The sequence below is a fragment of the Ambystoma mexicanum genome, chromosome 3q (genome assembly GCF_040938575.1).
Source record: "Ambystoma mexicanum isolate Mex_15411 chromosome 3q, UKY_AmexF1_1, whole genome shotgun sequence".
NCBI classification, from domain to species: domain Eukaryota; kingdom Metazoa; phylum Chordata; class Amphibia; order Caudata; family Ambystomatidae; genus Ambystoma; species Ambystoma mexicanum.
Window position 1 is genome coordinate 40,166,119 of NC_090926.1, and position 23,584 is coordinate 40,189,702.

At 45.7% G+C, this 23,584-nt stretch overlaps 1 protein-coding gene across 1 annotated transcript in view; it reads right to left on the reverse strand.

Moving 5' to 3' along the window:
• The window catches only part of LOC138582072 (ras-related C3 botulinum toxin substrate 2), a 215,088-nt gene that overhangs the window by 164,926 nt on the left and 26,578 nt on the right, over nt 1-23,584 (reverse strand). The window contains exon 2 of the mRNA XM_069653020.1: nt 5,530-5,601. Within this exon, the coding sequence (XP_069509121.1) occupies nt 5,530-5,601 (72 nt within the window). The remainder of the gene's footprint in view (nt 1-5,529; nt 5,602-23,584) is intronic.

Here is a 23,584-nt window from a genome sequence, read left to right on the forward strand (position 1 = left end):
GAATTACTGCCTGGATTCTGTCCATGCAACGGTTTCCTGTGGAAGTCAGATATGACCAAAACAAGAAGAATCCCCTGGTTCAAGGGTTGGTGGAGTTGCATGATGGCGCTCAAGAAAACTGACCCAAGGACACAAGTCTAATGACCAACAACATGGAGGCGTACTTAACTTCCCCACACAAGGTCTATGAAGAAGACTCCTTTCAGGGGGTACCCACAGTTTATGTGGATGGGTACTCCTACCATATTGATAACAACAGGGAAAAAGAACTGGTGGCTGGCATTGGGAATGCCTGGGTTAATGATACCCCAGAACCCTCTGCTGGTTATAAAATAGAACCCCGAAGTAGTCAGGTTGCAGAGTTGATGGTTGTTTATCAAGCTATCCCCACTGCAGTGTGCCACCAACTCAATGAACTGGTCATAATCACTGACTCGGATTTTGTCAGAAATGGGTTTGTGGAGCACCTGATTAACTGGAAGCAGCGAGGCATGCTTTGTGCCAACAACAAACCCCTAAAGCATGCCAAACTGATCCAGTCAATTGACGATCCAGTGACCTCCAATGGGATGACCATTTATTGTAAGGAGATAAGATGTCATTCCAACATAGAGGGGCCAGATAAAACTGGGAATGACCTGGCTGACCAGCTGGCTAAAACCAGAGCTCTGCAGGGGGATTTCATAGAAACAGAATCCATGCTGGGGGAAATCCAAATTGCTGCTGTAAGCAGATCACAAACTCGTGCTCACAGCGAACTCGCGACAGCCCAGTGGAGGGACTATTATCATTTCGGCTTTTTTCTCACCAATCATAAGGTGGACTTTCTTCATTTATGTACCAATTTGTTTTGTATTTTCCAGGCGATTTTGGAGATATAAAATTCATCCACCTGCTATTCAGGGAACTGTAATGGCTATCTAAGATGTGTTACTGGCTGATCTGAACATGTTCCAAATGTGAGAGTTGTTGAGAGGGTGGAGAATAACATTAAGCATATGGGTAATAACTTACATATTCATAACTGTTATGCATTTTATGGAAATGGCATAAAGGTGCCACATGGCCGTGCTGCAAGGTACGGGCTGGTGGTTGGCTTATCTAATTCCCCATGGTTAGCTGAATCAGAAAATATGTATATTATGGCAGTTGTTAGTAAAATTATGAAGTTGTGATACATAACTAGTTTTTGCCAAAAATAAGAAATGAAAACAAATGTCGATTACAAATGGCAATTGCCACATGCTGCTCCAGACCCCTAAATCAATCCTGATTTGGAGGCTGGGTTTGGGAGGAGAGAGAAGGGTAACTTTTCAATCCTAGTTGCGGGAATTATTGCAGGGTACTGCCCCAAGATTGTAACATTGGTGGTGTCATCGCTGCTATATAAGGGGGACTGCACTAGGACAGGGGCACACAAGGGACACAGAGGAACAAGAGAGAGACAGAGAGACAGAGAGGGCTGCTGAAACTTAACATCTGATAGCTGTAAGGAAACACTAGAGGAGATTGCTGAGAGTGCATCTGGCTGGAGCTGTCTATTTCTAGGAAGGTCTCAAAACTGACTGGGTCCTATGGTGGAGAGCGGGAGGCCATCTTTGAGACCAGACCCTGCCCTATCTTTCCAGAGTGTCCTGAGATGCAGCTGGCGTTCCTGAACTTTAAAGAGAGGCTTTCTATGTAAGTAGAACTGGGCCCTGGGAAAGCAAAAGGCGGGGGCGTATGCTTTTCCTTGAATCCTTTCCCTTTAGAGTGTTCAGGGGAGGCAATTTTGTGTACATCCTTAGCCTATTGAACCAAAAATATTAATTTAATAAATTCCCCCTTTGGCATAACATGACAGGGCTGAATTTTGTTAAAATTCAAAATTTCCAAAACTCACTTCCCAGTGTATGCTGAGATCTATAGCCTATAAATGAATTGGGTAATCCTTGTTTTCCTGCTGACCCCGAATTCTTTAAGGAAGAGGGGTGTCTTTGTTCTTAAATCAGTCCAATCTCTTTGTCCAACTTCACCAACATAGACCAAAGTAGAGGGGAGGGGTCAAAAACAAACTGCTAAATCACCCTGTGTTTGTTTTAAACCAAAAGTGTGGGTGAAATCACAATTACCATATGCATTTGTATCGATCTTGACATCCTACTGCTAGCCTTTAAGCCCCCAAGGAAATCAAACGTACACCACTACATGATAATTGCTTTCGTCATTGATCAGTGTAATTATTTCTTGAACTGAAATTGGTAGAAAGTAAAGAATTGTCTTTTGTGGGTTTTTTGTAACTAATTTGTGCAATTGATTTGTGTAAAAAGAAGTCAATGGTGAGCCACAGATAAAGTGGTGTTGGACATGTTCGTGCTAATTTCTATTACTTTTCATTTAACTAAATACCAATATATTTCCTGTACACCGGCCTGGTTCTTGGCTCATTGTTAACTCAGGGGGAGGAATCCAAGGGGCATGATATGTGCCAGGGATAGGGCTAAAGAAAAGAATCTGTTAAACAGTGTGTTGCATCACACCTTAAGTGGGGAAGGAAGGAAACCCCTGTGTTGAGGCTGGCTTCTCAATAAACCGTTACAATGTGGTGGGAAATGAGGCATGGTGACTGGTTTTAACAGAATTAAACGAAGCCTGAATACAAAGGTGTTCAAAGTTGTGGAATTCCACCCACAATTTACACTCATTTTTCATATACAAGTGTCCTGCAAGTGTCCTGCTGCGACCACCCCCCCAAGATAACTCTGCAACTCATTGGTTATTAATCGAAAGTTGAAGTTGGACCACCATTGTAAGGCAGTAGCCCTTTTGGTGCAAGGCGGGGAGGATAATAGGGCACCTGATGGAGCCTGGGGGGCTCACTGAACATGCACTGGGCATGCAAACTGCCCCCACTATGGCTCTGCCACTGTTGAACGGTTCATATCTTACTCCTTGCATGACTGTAGTTTGGATCAGCTGCACGATGGCAAGACAGGCCGCTTTGTGTTTTTGGTTCGGGCATTGTCCTATATGCCAGTCCGAGCCTGGCTCTCAGTGGCCCCAAAAGCCAGGCAAGAGAAACATGGCCACTTAATTAGCCTATGAGCAGGATCGGAGGAGCATGGAACTCCCTTTGCATGCAAGGTGCATGTATTATTGGGTTGCATACGGCAGGTCCTAGGGGGGGTAGAAATACTTGTTAATTGTGCCTGTAAAGTCACTGGCTCTTGTGACCACCATCCGCTCAAAACGTTCCAGAGCACCTTTATAAGGGTTGAAACCTGGCTGAGGCTTGAAGCCCGCTTAATAACCCATAGGAGTGGATTTCAGTGCACGCTTCATTGGCTGCCTCTGAATGACTTACCTAGTAATCATTGTGCTCTGGGTATATATAAAAAGGTTTGGCCTACCCCCCAAAAAAACACATGTACAGTGAATGTTGAGAGCAAAGCTGTGAAGTCCATGAGGCTCTGTTAGCGGTTTGTGTGAAGTGAGGACTGGTGACAGAGTACTGTTCTGTGTCAACATAACACTTTGGCCCTAATTCATGGAATTTTTAGTGTGGAGCAAAGTGACTTTGGACTCCTTGAACCGGTCCTGATTCACAGAGAAGTGGAAAGTGTATTTTTGCAGAGCAAAAAGTCACACTGATCCGCAAAAATACACTTTCCACCACTCTGTGAATCAGGGTGCAAAGTCACTTTCCAACGTGCTAAAACTTCCATGAATCAGGGTCTCCCTTGCTGCCTCTCTGGTCTCCCATGCTACCCCTAAAAAAATTAAAAATAAATGTTTTTTTTTTCTTTATTAAATTGAAGCTCCTGGGCTGTGGCCAGTGCCATGTGCCTCTTTGTTTCTGGAGGAGCTACCTTTCTTGCTCAGGCCTCTTAAAAAAACAGGGGGTTTCACAAGATTAACACTTTGAGCAGTGACCCTAAATAAGAAAAAATAGGAATACAAATAATTTGTCTTTCTGCAATTCTATACAATAATTGCTAGACTCGCTGATAATTGCTAGAGTCACTGATTTAGTCTGTTCTTAAACATCTCAAATTTACAATGCAAACAAAAACTTCCAAAAAGCATTTAGAGTACAATAAGCATCAATCTCGGACCATGTATTTTGATTTTTGCAAGTTGCAGTTATAGCATGTTTTTCTGCCGTTGGCTCTGTTACGATCATCACAAGACATTCCATCTCGGTGTACATGGTCACTTGACAAAATCTTTGGGCCTAAATGCTTGTGTACAGTGTAGAAATGTTTGACCATAGATTATAAAGTGACCCTTGATTTCATTGTGCCATAATTAATGCTTTGTTGCAATGTGTCTATCTTTCCTATCTCCATGGCATGCTGTTCAGGATGTTTGTTTGCATGTATGAGGTAACTTTTGCCCAGAGTACGGGATGCTGTGTGAGAGCGCTGCTTTCCCTGTGCTATTCTAAATTCTTTAATACACAGTTATGGACTCTCCCAATGGTATGTAGTTTGCCAACCTCTGAAGCCTGAAAAAGTAGATCCATGAAGGCTTGACATGTGGCCAACTTTGCACCAGAATTTCAGATGAACTGGCCTGCTGTTAAATCTCAGTTACCAGTTTAATGGTATCCACTACTGAGTGTAATTTGCTTTCTGACTTTGACAACATTCAGACATGTAATTGCTCATTTTACTATATTCAGTAAGATAGCTATAGCCATTAAGATAGCTCAGTAAATTGGGTGCTCGCTGCTGTGATGTGTGTGTGTGATCTGCAAGTTGCAGGTTCGAATCTCGGCAAGGCCAACTCAGCCTTTCACCCTGAGGTTGATAAATGAGTACCAACACAGGTTGGGTAATGTATGTATATTTGTTCTCTATAAAGTGCTTAAGCGTAAGTGCCATTTAATGACACATCATTATCATTTGGCCTTGGACATATGTTTGTATTCATAGTAATGTGGTAATATGGGCCTATACACACTGATATTAGTGATACATATGGTGATCCATTCTTTTATTAAATGTGTGTCCTATCGTAACCATATTTTTCGTAGTGTACTTAGGTACAATGCTATGTGATGCCACTTCCTGTTTATTCAAGGGGTGAAAGGTTGTGTTCCGTGCTTCCTGTGATTCACTTTGAGGGTGGTCAAATGACATCACTTCCTGTGCTGTCATCAGAGGTCAAGGGTCGTGCAATGTCACTTCTGCTACACCTGGCATTCTGGTGAAAGTACCTGAAATCAGGACCTTTAAAGTTTGTTGTCCAAACATGGGGAACTTAGCCTTAAAAAAAATGCTGCTCTGTTGTTATTCTAAATTCCATGGGTTTATGTCATGACATGAACTACATCTTTATATTTCAAGCATACTTTCCGTGTTTAGGCAGGCGATATTTAAAAGTCTGTGAACCTTAACTTTTTGACTTGTGCCACAAACGTCCGGCCCTAATGCTAGAAGAGATGCCTGCCAGGAGCTACACAAGGCATGGCTTGGAAAAGTCCTCTTGGCTTCCGGTACTGGCGATGAGAGACAGGAATAGCTCTGCCCTCGGTCTGATACTCACACTGTTGGGATATATTCCCCAGGGAAGGCATTGGTCGTGTAGCTGATGAGCAGACAGGTTTTACCCACAGCCCTGCAAGAGAACAAGAAAACACCTCATTATAATGACTGCAGTCAGTGGCCGGGCAACATCTGAGGAGCGTGGGCAGGGGCGGGAGGAAATAGAGAAAGAAGGGGCGCAGGTGGCGAGACAGCGAGAGAGGACAGCCAGAGAGGGACGGGCAGAAAGAGAGGGAAGGAGCTAACGATTGCCAGACAAAGAAGAAGCGAGGGAGGAGGGTAGGCGTGCATGAGGAAGACAGGCCTAGAAGGAGAGAAGGGGGCACATGGGAAGGGCGAGAGGGAAAGTGAAAGGCCGAGGAAGAGAAAGAAGTGAGAGGGGGAGACGTGCGAGGAGAGCGACAGCAAAGAGAGGAGAGAGGACTAAGGAGAGAGGAAAGCAATACAGACATGCAGAGAAAGAGGGAGTTGGAGAGGAGAACAAACAGGAAGGGGTGGTGGCAGAGAGAAGAGGAATATATGGGGTATGCACGAGGAGGTTGGGAATGCGGGCATATCTTTGGTTATTTGTTAAGAATGGACATAGCTATGTAATTACCCACTCATGGTATCACTTCTTTGATCATTGTTACAGTAGGACATTCATCTTCTCTCATGTAACTGTATGCCTTTTTAGGTTTGGGCGAATTTTTGAGTTGCAAGCCACACATTTGCCCAAACCATTGTTACAAAAGAGAGAGAGAGGGAAATGGGGTTCTGAAAGGAGAATATTTGGTTGGCATAGCAACCAGAAATGCCACGGAATGAAATGGCCGACGCACTAAAATTTCTTTTTCGAAACTGCTCTGCCTTACGACCCAATGAGGAGCTCCTTAACAAGATCTGTTCCAATTAGCAGCTCTGTAAGAATCAAGTTGGCCGGGCTTTCCATTTCTCAGCTGGTAGTGATTTGTCTTATTAGGCTATTTCGTGTACAATTGGTCTGCTCTCAGTGGCAATTTTTTCTTTTTTATTCCTCTTGAGGTTGCCTCTGCAATATACCATGCCCACTCTCTCTACACCCACCACACTATCTCTACCCTCACCGACCCCACTCCCACTATCCCAACCCCCACCAATCCCACCCCCATTACATGTGCTTGTTGGGTCATGTTTCGCTTTTTTTGGGCTACATTTGACAAGTCCTCCCGAGGCTGCTTTGTTGTTCATATGTCCTGCCTCAACCAACTACCACCACCATCTACCGCACCTACTCAGCCACCCTACGCCCCACACTCTCTACCTCCATGACCTCCACCACTACCCCTACTCTCTATACCTCCACTCACTCCACCTCTATCCCCACTATCTCTCCCCTCAACCACTCACCCAACCCCACTCTCCCTACCCCATCCACCCTATCCCTTCTCTCTATCCCCACTCACTTTACCCCCACTGTCTCTACCCACCCACCTCTACCCACACACACCCTACTCCCACTCTCTCTAACCCCACCCACTCTATCCCCACTATCTCTAACCCCACCCACGCTACCCCACGGTCTCTACCCCACCCATCCTACACCAACTCTCTCTAGCCCCACCCTATCCCCACTCTCTCGACCCCATCGACCCTAAACCGACTCTCTCTACCCCAACCCACCCTACCCCCAATCTCTCTACCACCACCAGTGCACACTACCCCCTGTCTCTCCTCCACCCACCCACCTTTTGCCCACTCTCTCTACCCCACCTATCCTACCCCCATTCACCCACCCTCCTCCCACTCTCTACCCCCACCTACCCTAGCCCTGTCTCTCTAACGCCACCCATCACACCCACCCACCCTACCCCACTATCTCTACCCCCTCCCGCCATCCCTACTCCCACTCTCTCTACTAACAGCCACCCAACCCCAACTCTTTTTACCTAAATCCACTCCCCCTACCCCTACTCTCTACCCCATGCACCCTGCCCCACTCTCTCTATCCCCACCAACCCAGCCCACCCCCACTATCTCTACACCCACCCGCCATACCCCCACGCTCTCTACCTCCACCCACCCAACCCCTACTCTCTCTACCCTCACCCACCCTACTCGCATTCACCCACCCAACCCACACTGTCTCTATCGCAACCCCACCCCACCCTCTCTACCCTACCTAACTCTCTAAAAATTCAACTCTCTACAAAACCAACTCTCTCCACCCACACCCATCCTACAAACTCTTTCTACCCCACCCACACACCCTACCAACTCTCTCTACCCCTCCCCACCTTATCAACTCTATCTACCCCCACCGACCCTATGCTCACCCTCTCTACCCCCACAATGCACCCCATCCCGTCTCCCTCTCTATCCCCACCCACACCAACCCCTCTCTATACCACATCCACCTGCCCTACCCCCTCTCTATCCCCACTGGCCCTACCCCCTCTCTCTCTACTGCCACCCATCCTACCTCCTCTTTCTCTACTCAACCCTATCCCCCTCTCTTTATCCCACCATGCCCCCTCACTCTCTAGCCCCACTCACCCACCAACCTTTATTTCCCCACCCACCCTACCCTACCAAACCCCCTATATTTCCCCACTTACCAACCTTACCCCCTCTCCCTATTCCCTCTCATCCTTCCACTCACACTCTTGCTTTATTTCTTATCCTCTCACTCTCACCCTTTCTTGCTCATATTGCCTCTTGCTGTTCCTCAATGGCACCCTCTATCAATGGCTTTCTCCCTTGCCCTATTCCCCTGCTCATCATCTTACACTCCTGCACCCCTTATCGCATCCTCCTTTGAAACTTTTCACTCTCCTCCTTGCACCCTGATCCCTATAAATGCAAAATGCAAAGCGGATGCTTGCTGTTGTCACAGTGGGCCGCCTTTCACACATCAATCACTGGAAACCTCTCATACTCAAATTCACAAGAGGATGACGTCCATTGTCCCGGCAGCCCACTGTGCAAAACCCAACCCCAAGTCCACTCCTTGCACATGATCAGACATCAGCCCTTTACTCTGACTGGTGCGCTCTGGTTACTGGTATACAACACCTGACAGCCGGATGGAAACTGGTACATTACCAGTGAACATTTTCAGCACAGTCAGTCAGGTCATGAAATATGCACTGTGGTCCCGTCCTTACACTCACCTTGGCTGCAGACCTAGAGGACCCGTACCGGTAGCCCCTTTCATATCAAATATCAAAGGGGCTTCCCAAAGCACTCAGAATGCTTGATTAGATGGATTACTGGGGGTAAGGAATGTGGTGCGCCTACTTGGATTTTGGGGGTAGGAAATGTGATGCACTTAGATGCATTATTTGGGTAAGAATGGTGATGCACTAAGATGGATTTTGGGGGTATCAAACGTGACACACTCATGTGTCACGTTTGCTTTGGGGTGGGAAATATGCTGCACCCAGATGGTTTTGGGGGCTGGAAATGTGACACGGGCAAAGCATTATAGGGGGTGTAGGAATGTTGTAGCACTCTCTCGCTAGGCTTGTCCCTTCATGCAGATGTATTTTGAGGATACTACCAGCGCTCTAAGATCATAGGTAGATTTGTCCCATTGCACCTGAATTCCTTTGAGGACAGACGGCTAATTGCACCAAGAAGAGGTATGAAGATTTCCCCTGCTGTGCTTAAAAGAACCGTCAGCATAGTCTGCCAATACACAGGAGCCTTAGTACTGGACCTCTCAGTTTCTTGATACCAGCCTGTGTATACGCTTACAACACCTGTAAGGACAGTCATGGGGGTTGTACCTAGATATGCGGGTAACCTGGAATTGCAACTAGAAGAAAACCAATGCAGGTTAACACATATGTCACACTTAGAGCATCTATGCCTTATAGTGTTTAGCCCGCCCATGATGCTCGAATATACATATTGGCAATGCTCCATTGCACTTATAACTGCTTCGGTTAGCCACTGTAAAGCAGAGCGGTTGTCTGCACATATCCTCGATATCACACTTAGCAGACTCCTTTCACAAGCATTTGTAGAATTTTGAAGATATGTATTAAGACTTTGATGGTAACTTGTCGATTTTGCTCAGAGATTCCCATTATCCTAGCTCTAGGACAGCCTTTCTGTCCCGCCTAGAAGAAGCTCTAGGACATCCAGCTCTTAAGCGTAGCCTGCCCATACTGCATAAAAAAATCTACGAAGGTAGCTGGCTTTTTCTTCCCCCAGAACATCGGATGACAGAGCAACATCAAAGATAAGCTCAGTCTGAGCATAAGGTGTGTATAAATGCACCACTTTGGTGGGCATAGGCTGCAGGCACAGCTATCAATCCACGCACATTAGAATGTAGCTACGATTATGACAAATTCAGGCTAACTGGTCACATAACCGCTTCACACTGAAACACCAGACTTACCTCAACACCTCTACCATTAAATACAGCGACAGCCCATGAAAAATGTTGGTCTAGCTGGGTACATATCGAGTCTCCTGCACTAGCACCCTGTTGTGACCTCCCTCAGCACCCATCCACATGCCTAGCCTCTTGGGTTGCTAATTGGAGCTTAGCAAGCCCTAGTCTTCGCCAAATGCACAGACACATCCTAAGCATTCTCTTAGAACGTTTCCCATACCTTCACTTTGGTCCCCAAGGGCATTCCTATCACAAAGTGCTTTGAGGCCATACAAATGGGAAAAGGCGCTACATAAATGAATACTACAAAACAATACAAAGAACAGCAGTATATATACGTAAACACTGTTGGCATTGTCAATGCTTGTTCTTAATGGTGCCAATAAGTTTCAGACTTCAGACAAGGACTTGAGTCTGTGTCTTTTGTGCTTGTTACCTCGTCATGCATACATTGAGTGGCACAGCAAACTGGCTTGATACAAGGCAACTAGGCACATCTCTGAGCTCAATGTGGCAGACAAACTGCTGTGAGTCACAGAAGCCAATTTTAAATGTGACAAAGTCTCTGGTACTGTGTGCCCGGAGCATTGCCAACACTACACATCACTTAATTTAAACCTGTTCGGAAAGACCCAGTGAGAGCATGTTTGCCTGGTTTAAAAAGTGGAGGACCTGTAATATTTCTAACAAAACTAATGATTTAGAAGTGACAAACATTACAAACATGTTTGCCGACTAAAGACAGAAATTGAACCAACATATGTGTAATTTGGATTTGGAGAATCTGGGAACAGCCTGCAGTGTTCTAAGCTAGCGTGAAACTGATACACATTAATAATTTGAGTGGGAGACAGCATTTCTGTGAGGCTTATGATTGGTTGGTACATCAGGTATGTTGGCTCCAGCACAGCAGGAAGAGGGAGCTTTGCACCGGTTAGGAATTCGACCACCCGCACGGTGGGTGTGCGCTTGCCAGGGCTTTTTTGAAATTTTAAATGAATTGAACGATGATAGATTAACCTGTGGAAAATGTGTGGGGCTAATATGCACACATGTTCCTATGCTCACAGCATGACATACACATGGACCTGTGTACTCTGGGTGGACACAGCCGACAGGCACCTTCCCCCATGTCATATTTAGTTGAAATATGATAGCCAAGAGTACATCAAGGCAGCTCAGAAGGGGGAATGTAAAACCTTCCTCCTGCCATGGCCAGCCTAATTAACTAACAAAGGATGCATGGATCCGCCCTGTCCTTTGTTAGCTGCTGGTGGCAGCTTCGCATACTAATCAGAGTTAATTCAAGCAGCCGACGGAAGGCCTGGTCGCAGGACTAACAAAAGACAGGACAATCCCAACAACATTTGATATGCACTGTGTCAACCTGAAGCCAGCTACCGCCTCTCAGTATCAAGGGCAGTGGCCTCTCATGTCTGGGACTATGTGTTTACAGTAGAAAACCCCTTGAGGTGGACCCCAATCAGAGGGTACAAGTATGTGGATTGATGGAGACAGAAAGTCTGTTTTCGCTGCAGCTTCAAGGGAGACCTGCCCCTTTAATCAGGAACCACAGAGAGCTCCATTAACTAGAGAGACCCTTCGATCCACAACTGCAAGGAAGATGGTTGGGACTTAGTATTACATGTTTTCACCCCTTTACTTTTTCTGTTGTGAAGCACTCTGGTTATGACCTCATGCATACAGGAGATTGTTGGTGGGGACCCAAGATTAGTTAAATAAGGTAAACTTAGCCTACACCAATCACTGTGGCCCATTTGGCTTTAAAAGAGGGCTGAGCCCTCTTTTGGAAAGATCATCTGAAGACTTTGCAAGGAGTGACAAGAAGAGCTCATTTGGACCCTGGCTGAAGGTACAGTCTACCTTACAGCTTCCACCAGTGAAGAAAGGCCATGAGTTCCAAAGAGGGAAACAAAATCCCTCCCCTAAACATCTACCGGTACCCAGCCAGCACCCACATGCCCTGATAGGCTCTGTAAGTAAGCTTCCTAGGTGGGAAGGGCCAGCAAGTCTCTGAACTAAACCAATGACAAGGGCGTTGCCTGCAACAGTCTCCTCAGCTTTGGGCCGTCCACCTTAAAGAACAACACAAACCCAGTGAATAAGCTAGGAGGAGTGCATCAACAAGCATCAACCAGTGTCCGCCTTAAAGGACATTTTAAAGCCAGTCGAGCCCCTCGAGCTACAACCAACTGCACCGCTGACTGTTGTCATGCCGCAGTCGCTAACCTCATCAGAGACGCCTCAACCAGTGCTTGAGACCACCAACCAGAACTGAGACAACCATCCATGACCCTGCACAGACATGAAGGCCAGTCTGCAGCCACCCATCCAGCTTTGCTCGCTGAACTGCCTGCTGTCTGATACCCGAAGCAGTCTCCTATCTTGAACTCTGTCACAGGAGCTGCAATGCGCCCTAACCGACTTGACCCTGTGGAGCACCAAGAACTTCTATAAGCACAAGGTACATTGTGGTTCTGTCCACCTGGTCCTTCTACGAAGGCCCACAGTGACATGTTATGACCCATTGCTCCCTTTGTGCTGAAACCAAGTATACTTGAAGTATTCAGATGAATTACTTTATCGTCTACCCTCCTGTCAGTATCCAGAGTGCATCCCTTTTCCTTCTTCAAACTGTCTGTCCTCTGCATTCCTTTACAGGGTGGGTTGTATTTTGTAGTGTGCTAGAACTGTCTGTTGAATGATAATAAAGTAAATATTTTTATACAACCTTGACTGGACAGTCCATTTTACAAGTAGGTAATAATTGTATTTTCGCTGTGTTGCAACTAACCAACGATCCACGACTTTGCAGAGATAAGCCTGCCATTCTGTCCACGTTAGAAAAATTGGACAAGGAGGTTTATAATTTGCTTGTGTTTCCAATCTTTTCAGATCCCTTCTGGTTTACTAGAGTTGTGGGGCTGAATGATTGTTTCCAAACCGATATTTATCCTTGGACCACTGGTACCCCGGAAGTTGATTCGTCAGAGCACCTTTTTGTCCATTTCCTTAGATCCCACCAAGTACACTGTGCAGTGGGAAAGACTTCCCCCGGGAAGCCTATTCATCACCACTTTGGTTGGTGATACGACTGTATACCTGAGACTATGTACGACCAAATAAACTCAGATGAGTTTGTAACGACAACCCATAGTTAAACATAGTGTGACATTAGGGCTAGGGATCTTTACTGCTAGTAAGTAATCTTGAGTTAAAACTAACACCAGTCATAGGACAAAATTCCTGTACAGTGGTTTATTTATTTATTAAGTTACTGGTAAGCTATGTCATGCCTATCACAGCATTCAGCTTGATGATGCTGGTGAGTAGGGCTGGCAGTTAGGATGGAGGGACACTGAAGGAGTTAGATTATGAACATATTATGCAATTGTACCCTTATCCAATTCTTAGCCTGAGTTAGGTAGGGGAGAGATGGGGCAATACAGAACAGCCAGCTATTCAGGGTAATACTTAGGTTCCAAACTGGAGAAGTACCGTGTGTTATAATAAGTTGATCGGTAGGGGTTAAGTACAACATTCTACAAGTTAAGCATCATCATACATACAATCCATTACTTTATATATGTATTCTCTCTCTCTCTCTCTCTCTCTCTCTCTCTCTCTCTCTCTCTCTCTCTCTCTCTCTCTCTCTCTCTCTCTCTCTCTCTCTCTCTATATATATATATATATATATATATATATATATATATATATATTTCGATGATGCCATTTGTGATGTCTCCTCTTTGATGTACTTAGTGTTAGTTTGGGCAGTGCATGGTGGGGGCGTCATATATTTATGCATATATACGTATCTACCTATCTATTTACCTACCAATCCACTCTCTCTCTCTCTGTATATATATATATATATATATATATATATATATATATATATATATATATATATATATATATATATATATATATATACACATATACATGTACATACATATACACATCTACACACAGGAACCTCAGTGGATCTAACACAATTTAATATTCCATCTCCCATTAAAACACATCACTTCTAGGGGTTATTGTGGCAAGTGTATTGAAGTGATCCATAATAACGCTGCAACTGAAGAAACACTAGGCCGATCCAGCGGACTTGGTGAATTATAGCTCAATCTCAGCAAGTGGCCAGGCTATTGGGAGATGTTATGATTAATCAGATGAAGAATTACATTCCGAGCAAGTGTTTACTATTCCAAAACAAGTAGTATGTTGACTGTTGCACGGCTTGGAACCAGTCGTCATGGCCTTATAAAATGATTGAATATAAGTCATAGATGTCAGTGGTGTTGGCACGGTGGTCATATAGGACCTGTCTGTAGCATACAATGTAGCGATCCATCAAATCATCTTGAAAATATTGGGGCAGTATGTGGCCGATTGGAATTAGCAGCACTGCACATAGATAGATCAGATTATTTTCAGAAGATAGGGCGCATGCAGGAACCATCACTTCTTTTCGATTGAGCATAAAAAGGAGACCTGCGTTGCCCTTCCCCAAGTTTGTGCCCTGCTCCCTCTGCTCTAGGAGCATCAGAATTCGATTGGCCCCATCAAATCTGACTTAAGGCGTGGAAAACATGTCTGACTCTGATGACACAGGTGAGAAACATGGGGATCCAGATGGATTCTAAACTCACCATACAGCTGGCTTCATTATTATTATTATCATTATTACGGTATTTATTGAGCGTGGACCTAGTTTCGAAAAGCAATGGAGCTCTTTACAGTGGTATACAACAATACAGATACACAACAGAACATTTTACAGAGGTATACAACAGTACAGATGTATAACAGGGCACTTTGAAGATTAACAACGAACAGATATACATTGAGGACAGGATGCAGAGGGGCACAGAGGAGGCGCACAGCTGTACATGGTGGCGGGGAGGAGAGGGGCAGACAGCATCTTACAAATCAGGTGGCACAGGGACGATGTGATGGCCTAGGTGTTCAGGAGGAGAGACTCCTTGAAGAGGTAGGTCTTGAGTCCTTTTCTGAATTGTAGGAGCGTGGCGGCGGTTTTGATGCTGTCGGAGAGGAGGTGTCATAGTCTTGGTACGTAGGCACAGCAGGCTTGTTTTCTGGTCCTGGACTTTTTGCAGCGGAGATGCTGAGTTTCTCTAGGAGCTAGCTGTGTAACTTGAGGGCCACTGCCCTATAGATGATGCAGCAAGACTTGAAGGTGATTTGTGCGTGCAGTCGGAGCCAATGAAGGTCCATGAGGGCCGGGGTGATGTGGTTCTATCTGCGTAAATCCTTGATAAGGCGTGCAGCTGCATGTAGGACACTTCTCAGGGGCACAAATGAGACCGATGGGAGGCCTTCGAGTAGGGCATGGCCTCCATCCAGGTGGGATAGGACCAGTGCTTGAACAGTGGATCTTAAGCTGTCCGTAGGGAGGAAGGGCTTGACATTCTGCAGGAGGGAGAGCTGATACAAAGTTGTCTGAGTTTTCTTAGCTATGTGTGTCTAGAAGAAGAGGTGATTATCGATGTGGAACCTGAAGAATTGGCGCAGGTGGTGAGCTTGGGTGTGAAGCCCTTAGGGTTTGTGGTTGATAGCCAGGTCTGTATGTCTGGGTGTTCAGTGATGTTGAAGAGGAGTAAGAATTAAGTCTTGGAAGGGTTGAGCTTATGCACTGGACACCCAAGACTGGATCAGTGAGAGGCAGGTTTTAAGCCTGTGGATGTCCTTGATGGAGTCGATATTGAGGTATAGCTGTGTGTTGTCGGTGTATTGGTAGATGTGGATGCTGTGTATGGTTAGGAGGGCTCCCAGCAGCTCTAAGTATAAATTGAAGATGACTTGGGAGAGGATGGAAACCTGTGGAACCCCACAGGTGATGGGTATCATTGGCAATGTAGATGAGTATATCTGAACAAACTGATGGCAGTGGGTGAGGTAGGGCTTGAACCATCATAGGACAAGGTCGCTGATACTCATGCTCTGCTCTGATGTAGGGTGTCTGTGAGCGCCTGGTGGTCTACTGTGTTGAAAGCGGCCGAGTGGTAGAGCTGAACTAGGAGGCAGGGGTGACCTTCGTCAAGGATGTTCAGGGAATCATCCATCGCCTGTCTGGTTGCCGTCTCCAAGCTGCATCTTGGTCTGAACCTGGATTGATAGGTTTGGAGGAGATTATTGGTGTTGATGTGTTGCTGCAGTTGTGCGGCTACCACTTCCTCGATGATCTTACAGAGGAAGGGAAGATGGGCCATGGGGTGATAGTTACCTAGGTTGTCAGGATCCAGAGTGAGTTTCTTTAGTAGAGGTAGGATGTGTCCTGTCGCTGGGAAGGTGCCTTGAGTTAGGGAGCTGTTAATGATCTCCAGTTAGGGAAGGAGATCTTCTGTGAGGAGGGTCTTGAGCATAGATGTTGGGAGGATGTCGTCTGTATACAATGTGGCCTTTAGGGCGGCAAGGGTTTCTGCAAGGTCCTCTGTAGAGAGTGTCTTGAATGTTGTCCAGGGTGTGGAGATTTCGCGAGGAGGGACGTGAGGTGGGTCTATGGATGCAGAGCTGGTGTCTATGTGGAAGCCAAATCAACTAGCTTGAATGCTAGGATAGCTAGAGCTCATTCTAGATCAAGTGAACTTTTACAATATTTTACTGAGTTTGAGGGAAAATCTTCTGTTAATATTTTTTACAATAAAGGTGCAAATTGGTAACACGCAATTCATGATGAGTTCTCCGCTAAAATTGCAGGGCACGAACAGACCTTCAAGGATATGCAAGAGAGTAGTGCTGGGCACAAGTTGAGCCTCAGGCAGGTCTCTCTTACTAATATTGCTTTGGTTTATTTGAAAAAATGCGCCCAGTCTGAAATCTATAAAATTATCCTAGGCATAAAATCTACTTCATGCTTGGGAGACAGCTGTCCTGCCAGCATTCGCAAAGGTTCACTTGAAGTATTGGTTCATTGGATAACCAAACTGATTAATGTGTCATTTAGTGAGGGTGTAGAGGAGCAGTTACATGCCTCTGAAGGAAATCCCGCCCCCCTACATCCTATATGTTGGAAGCCTGAGATTGTGCCATGCTTAACACCAGCAGCTGTGACCATACCACTGTGAGTATTCAAAAGAAGCTACCCTGTGAGAAAACCCTATCAAATGTATGCCCAATGTATGCCCAAAGAGATGATAATCTCAGGGAGGAACTCCCTGAAGGAATAAAAAATGAGTGAAAGAGAAGCGGGTAATATCACGAAATACAAGCATGAATGTATGGCTCTTGCAGAAACTGATGACCAAGTTAAGAATCGAGTATGATATATGATATGATATGGAATTTATAAAGTGCCTATACACAAGTGCGAAAAGAAGATTGCACATGTGCGAAGCACTGCAGAAAATGCAAGCCGTTCAATAACTGTACAGATGCTGTAACACAAGTGGATTAAGTACTCTTAGAAGCTGGCTATCTGTAGTGAATAGGCTGTAGGCAAAGCCACCATTGTTGCGAAACCCGACATCAGTGTCATTAATTTAGTAAGCCCTGACCATGCAGAAGAAAGGCCGAAAACGTTGTTGCAGCAAGAATAAGCTGAAATTGTGGAAACAAATGGCGAGGCTGTCTGGCCTGGTGCTAAAGATGAGGCAGCCAAGGTCGGTAATCTATTCTTAACGGCACTGAAACTGACAGGCTAAATCATCCCTTGTTAAATTGCAAAGAAGGAACACCAAGCGTGTCAAGTTTTATTCATTTAAGACATTTAAATGCTGCAAAATGGACCAAATTGTGGTCTCCTGTCACGTCAGCCAAGGATGGAAATAGAGTCGAGCGTGGAGTTCTAGAACACAGATAATGCGTGCTCGCACTCCCATATATTCCCACAGACAAGAATACTTTGAAAGGTCAAGTTCAAAGACAATCTTCATGGCAGAAGGCATGAGAGATGAGAGATGATGGGCTAATTGGGTCGGGAGGCAAATTCAAGTCCACCTCCTGGTACCTGGGTATGAGTTTACGTGCTGCTAAGTGAACGAATGTTCCAGACATGGAAAGAGCATGCCAACCAATTATAGAGGGCCATATAACGAAGGACCTTATGGTTCGAGAGCCAATGATATACTGTGTAATTAAGAGTGTTGAAGATGACATGTTTTAGAGGTAGGCATAAGTTGTCCACATGATAGTAGCTAGCTAATCACAATCACACCCCCTACAGAAAGCATACTTAGATGTTCCCCATGAGCCTATCACAATCCCTCACAGGTTTTTCTCATTTGCCATGTAGTATGACATCGCATCTGACATATTATTTGCATATAAGGCTGTTTTTATGAGAAATGCATGGAGAACTCGAGCGAACGTCTGTTGATGGCCATTGTAACTCCCTGTTTTAGATAATTGTTAATGAAACAGCACCTTTGCCATCTTCCTCAATTGGTTCTATTATTTGGTGTCAGAGTTATTCTGCATCCCCATCCATTGCATGCACGATACCCAAAGAGCCATATGCTCATGGGTCAGGTGCCAGACCCAGTTACAATGGCCATCAACAGACGTTCGCTCGAGTTCTCCATGCATTTCTCATAAAAACAGCCTTATATGCAAATAATATGTCAGATACGATGTCATACTACATGGCAAATGAGAAAAACCTGTGAGGGATTGTGATAGGCTCATGGGGAACATCTAAGTATGCTTTCTGTAGGGGGTGTGATAGTGGGAGGCTTTGGCTGTGGTGACTAGTCGTCAGCGGGTTGCTCAGAGTTCCTTGCGGAGCCTCAGGTCGGATGCAGCTCTGGAGCAGTGCCAGGTTTTCTCTTGTTTCCTGACGACTCTTTTGCTGAGGTTGATTTCTTGCATGTATCAGGGTGCTGATGGTTTCAGCGTGCAGGTGCATTGTTTCAGAGGCACGTGACGGTCGATGGAGGCTGAGAGAGGAGAGCTGTAGTGGAGGGAGGGCAGCGCGGTGATGATTAGGTTTAGGATGTTACCTTTCTTGTGTGTTGAGTCTTTCGTGTTCTGTGTGAGGCTGAGGGTGTCAAAAAGGCAGAGGGGAGCTTCCTTCATCCATTTAGTGTCCTTGTTGCCTGGGAGGTTGCAGTCACCTAGGAAGATGTTGGTATGCATGAGGCACATGGTGCTGACCAGGTTGGTGAAGTCTCCGATGAAGGCAGTGTTGGGTTTAGGTGGTCTGTAGATCAGATGGAAGGTGACTGCATCCATCGGGGGCGTGGGAAGTGGCAGGAGAGGACTTCAAAAGAGTCAATGTTGTCGACATCAAGTCTGTGCAGGGCCACAAGGTCTTGTGGATGACTGCGAAGCTCTGCCTGTCTTGTTCTGCTGGTCCCTCTATTGGATGCTGTAGCTGTTGGGGACAAGGACTTTTAGAATGTGGGTGAAGGTGGGCGTCAGCCCGGTCTCTGTGATGAAGATGGCATCAAGTTTGTGAGTAGTAATGAGGTTGGCGATGTCTGCTGCATCGGAGATTGGTGAGTGGACAGTGGCTAGCATCAACTTCCGTGTTTTGGATGGTGAGGGGTACTGATGGGCTTGAGGCTGATGTGGGTGAGATTGCTGAGTCCATACCTTAGAGCAGGGGTAATGTCTTTGATGTTGGTATTGCCTGGTGATGGTGGGGGTGGCCTGTGGGGACGGAGGGAGTAAACACATGTCGGCGCATTCTTGCCTGTTGTCTGAGCAGTGGTTTGGGCCTCGGGTCCTCTCGGTCTGAACAAGTCCAAACAGGAATTGCTATTCATTTCAGACGCCCAGGCAAGAGATGCCCTTGATCTAAGAATTAAGAGCAGAAAGGAAGAGGCATGGCTAAAAAGGTGGGCAGGGATTAGTCCACATGACCTAGATCCATGTGCACCTACTCACCAACTGCAAAGGAAAAGAGGCTGGAGCGCTGCTTAAGTTGGGAAAAAAGGAGACAAACAGGAAGGCACCAACAGTTTAGCAGTGATTGACAGGTGGGTGGGGCTTAGGCCACATGACCTAGATCCACTTGCACCTGCTCTCCAACTGGCTTTCATTTCCTGAGAATGCTCAAACGGATTTCCAAATTTCTAAAACTAACATACAGAATCCAGACTAGCCTAAACCTGGTGACATACAGCCTAGACTATACAAATAGCATTTACGTGGGTCAACCAGCATGCCTTGTTTCTCACCCCCATTTTTCCAGAATGCTGTAGCATGAATACTAACCAGCAAAACCTGGTCAGACGGGGGCATTGGAAACTCTACACTGGCTAAACTGGCTCCCACTGAAGCCTCGTACAGCCCTCAAAGCGCTGTGCATTGTGTATTGATGTGCCTATTATGGAAGCATCCACGATTCAAGTCCATCCCTACACACCTTGCCAAAACCTCAAGTAAGAAACTGCTTTCCTGCTTTGGCCTACAAACCTTCAGGAAAACATAATCAGGATTCAAAGGTTGCTATACAGGTGGCAATACTTTGGAACAATGTTGTGGTGTCTCCAAGGGCAAGCAACAACCACCTTATATGTAAGAGAACACTGAAAACTCATTTCTTCTCATAACACTTCATAATCCAGCAGCCACGAGGTATGTTCAGTCAACATGTCAGTGCCAAGAAGCCAACATGCAGTTGTAGCTCTTGTGATGAAGGATCAATAGAACACACAGGTGAGTTTAGGTTCAATACCTTAGTCACTACAACAGGACATTTTGGTGAACTACTTTTGGGAACAGAGGAAGTAATCTACAAACAATAAATGATATTAGCACCAGGCGGGATGGGTCAGGTAGCCTCAGTGACAAACCTCCTGGTAAAGCCCCCATTCCGAGCCTCCTCAGAAGTGGGAGCTCCAGCAACACTCCTTCCCGGCGCATCTCCATCGCAGTAATGGCTGCCATGGAAAGGGAGAATAGACTATGGCCCTCATTACGAGTCTTCCAGTAACCTGCTGCTGCTACCGGAAGGTTACCGGCAGACTCACCTTACCATTACCGGCGCCCGATATACTGGTGTTACTGGGATATTTCGGGTTCCAGCAACAGCAGTAAGTTCCCAGTCCATGGAGTCCAATAGGTTTGCCCCTATCACTGGGACTGGTAGTAACAGTGCCAGTGATGGGGGCAATTCTTTGCTGGTAGGGGCCTGAACTCACGGCAGGTCAGGTCTGGTGGTAGTTCACTGCCCCTACTAGCAAACTCTGAGTATGCCAGTCCACGAACAATGTCAGATCTGGTATTACAAATGTTTAACCTGCATTTTTCACAGACCAGCATACTCGTAATGAGGGCCTATGTGCCGTTCTCTTCTCCCTTCTCCATGGCACCCATCTTTTTTGTAGTTTTTTCCAAGTTGAGAAACTGCAAACATGGCCTTTCTGAACTTGAAAATAAAACAAGTAACGTGCCGGTTAAACATGCTGGGATGCTAATAGCAATAAACCCCACTGGGCGGGGGCATAGCCCGGTCTGGTAATGCTGGGGCTAACGTTAAGGTCCTCGCTTTGCTCGGTCCTGTGATTCAGCGCCAGGCATTACCTGACCTGGTAATGCCCCTGTCTGTCAGAAATATTGCTTAACTATTACAAACAATGTCAGTATGGGCCAATTCAAGGTGAGTCAAGTGTCTATCTATTGGAATTATGGTCTTCCCTCTTATTCCCTAATACACATTCTCAACGATATAGCACCTTCTGTGCTCAGCAACCATCAAGCAGTATCAATGTTAAAGCACCCGGAAGGCATTTTGAAAATTCTCTGGGGTTCACTTTGTGGCTTGTAAATCACAGTCTAATAGTTCCGGAGCCAAGCTCACAACTTGATCTTGGCCACTAACAAATCCTTCTCTACCTGCGCTTTAATTTACACATCAGGTTCTGATATGATCAACTTCCATCTGTGGGTCTCCTGCTGAGCTGAAGATGACAGGTTTCGGCACATGCTTACCAGCAATAATTCTTTCTGCGCTTCCTTATGTTACAAAATTGGGCCTGATATTATCAATCTCTGATCATGGGACACCCCCTGATCGTTAGCAATAACATTGGCACACGCAAGTATTTCATCTTGCTTAGGGTTTTTTGACAGGTTATGCTATAATCAGTTATTTGGCCAAAGATTCCTTGAATATGTCTCTTTGTGTTTGATCTCATCACAGCAGCTGGGCTATAGCCCGTTTCTATTTTCCTCTGGAGCTGTTCTCCTCCATTGTCCGATATATGATGCTCAACAGACTTTGGGGTCTCTCTCCTCCTCGGAATCTGGTGTCTGCCTGGGTCTGAAAGATACTTTGAAATAGGCTTCTGTTCCTTCCTCACCCTATTGCTCTGGCCACCGCCAGTGTATGACATATAGACCTGTGCAGGCTAGGGGTCTCCCTCCCTACTTGGACTCTGGTGTACAGCAGAGTCTGAAATATAGCTCTAAATAGGGTTTCATTTCTCTCTCTCCCTCTGGTTTTATCTCTGTTTGGATGCACCTACAGCGTCCCAGCCAGGCAAAAAGGATCATGCTGAGAGAAACCTATTAGCACGTATTATTGTGTAAGCAGAGTGAATTTGGCACGGCAGAAGGTGCATGTACTGTTTCTAATTAGGTTTAACACGTATTAGATAACCACATATAGCAACACAGACAGAGCAACAAATGTATTATTGTTTCAGTTGCAGAAGTTATAGATATGGCAGTGTGGTATACTCCCTGTGCTTAGAAATAATATGCAAAGTTATGTTTTCAGTCTGATGTCAGGCGAGTGCCAAAATAGGTGGAAGATGAGTCAGAAAGATATCGAGGAGGTAGGAGTGAGGTGAGCATGTCGTGGCAGGAATGTTGCCATGTTGGAAGTTAAGACCTGAGACACAATGAACAGAATAGAACACAGGCCTCAAAGTGGAGCTGCAGCTCTGTTTAGCTCAGGCCCCAAAACAAATCCCTTTTTTCCATATCCCAGGAGAGAATCTGAGTTCAGAGGCACCCATGGTGCACAGATAAGCACTAATTGTATCCAGCTGCAGGTTCTGAATGTGGTCAGAACGAAATGTTAGTTGGAAGGAAAGCAGGAAGGGATGCGGCCTTTAAAGGCCACATTTATCAGAATAGGGCCTATGGTTTTGTGATGCCAAAGGGCCCGGGTGGAGATTTAGACCATTACTACCCTCACTCAAGAACAGCCATCCCATTTGAATTAAAAGTAGACACACAATCAAAGCAAATACATTCCTGTAATTCAGAGTCAAGTGTGGTGCCCTGGTCATGCCATTAGCAGGCACCTGGGGTTGGAAGGAGATAATGGGGGAGTCATGTCTGGAATGGTCCATGATTTGGGGTAGGGGGAGCATAGTTGATGCCAATACATTTAGTACAAGGTCAGGGGTGCAACTTGTGGGTGCTTCAGCGTCTGGTATAATGAGAAGTCTATTGTCTATCAAAGCAGAGTTGGCTTCTCTAGTTTACTTTGAACACATCTGGATCAGAAGGGTTCACATCACGTGATGGTCTCCATTAATTAGTGTGTCAATAAGTGTAAAGGACCAAACCCGTACCTGGATTTGCAAGTGACGGTGTAGCGGACCATATGTCTAGGGGAATGTGTTTAGATAAGGTGTGGCCAATCTGTCAAGGACTATAGTGGGGTATTAGCATCTTCTATCGGTGGTAGCCAATGAGGGTGGTGGGATAACATTGTAATCTACATATTCATATTTTGTGGTTA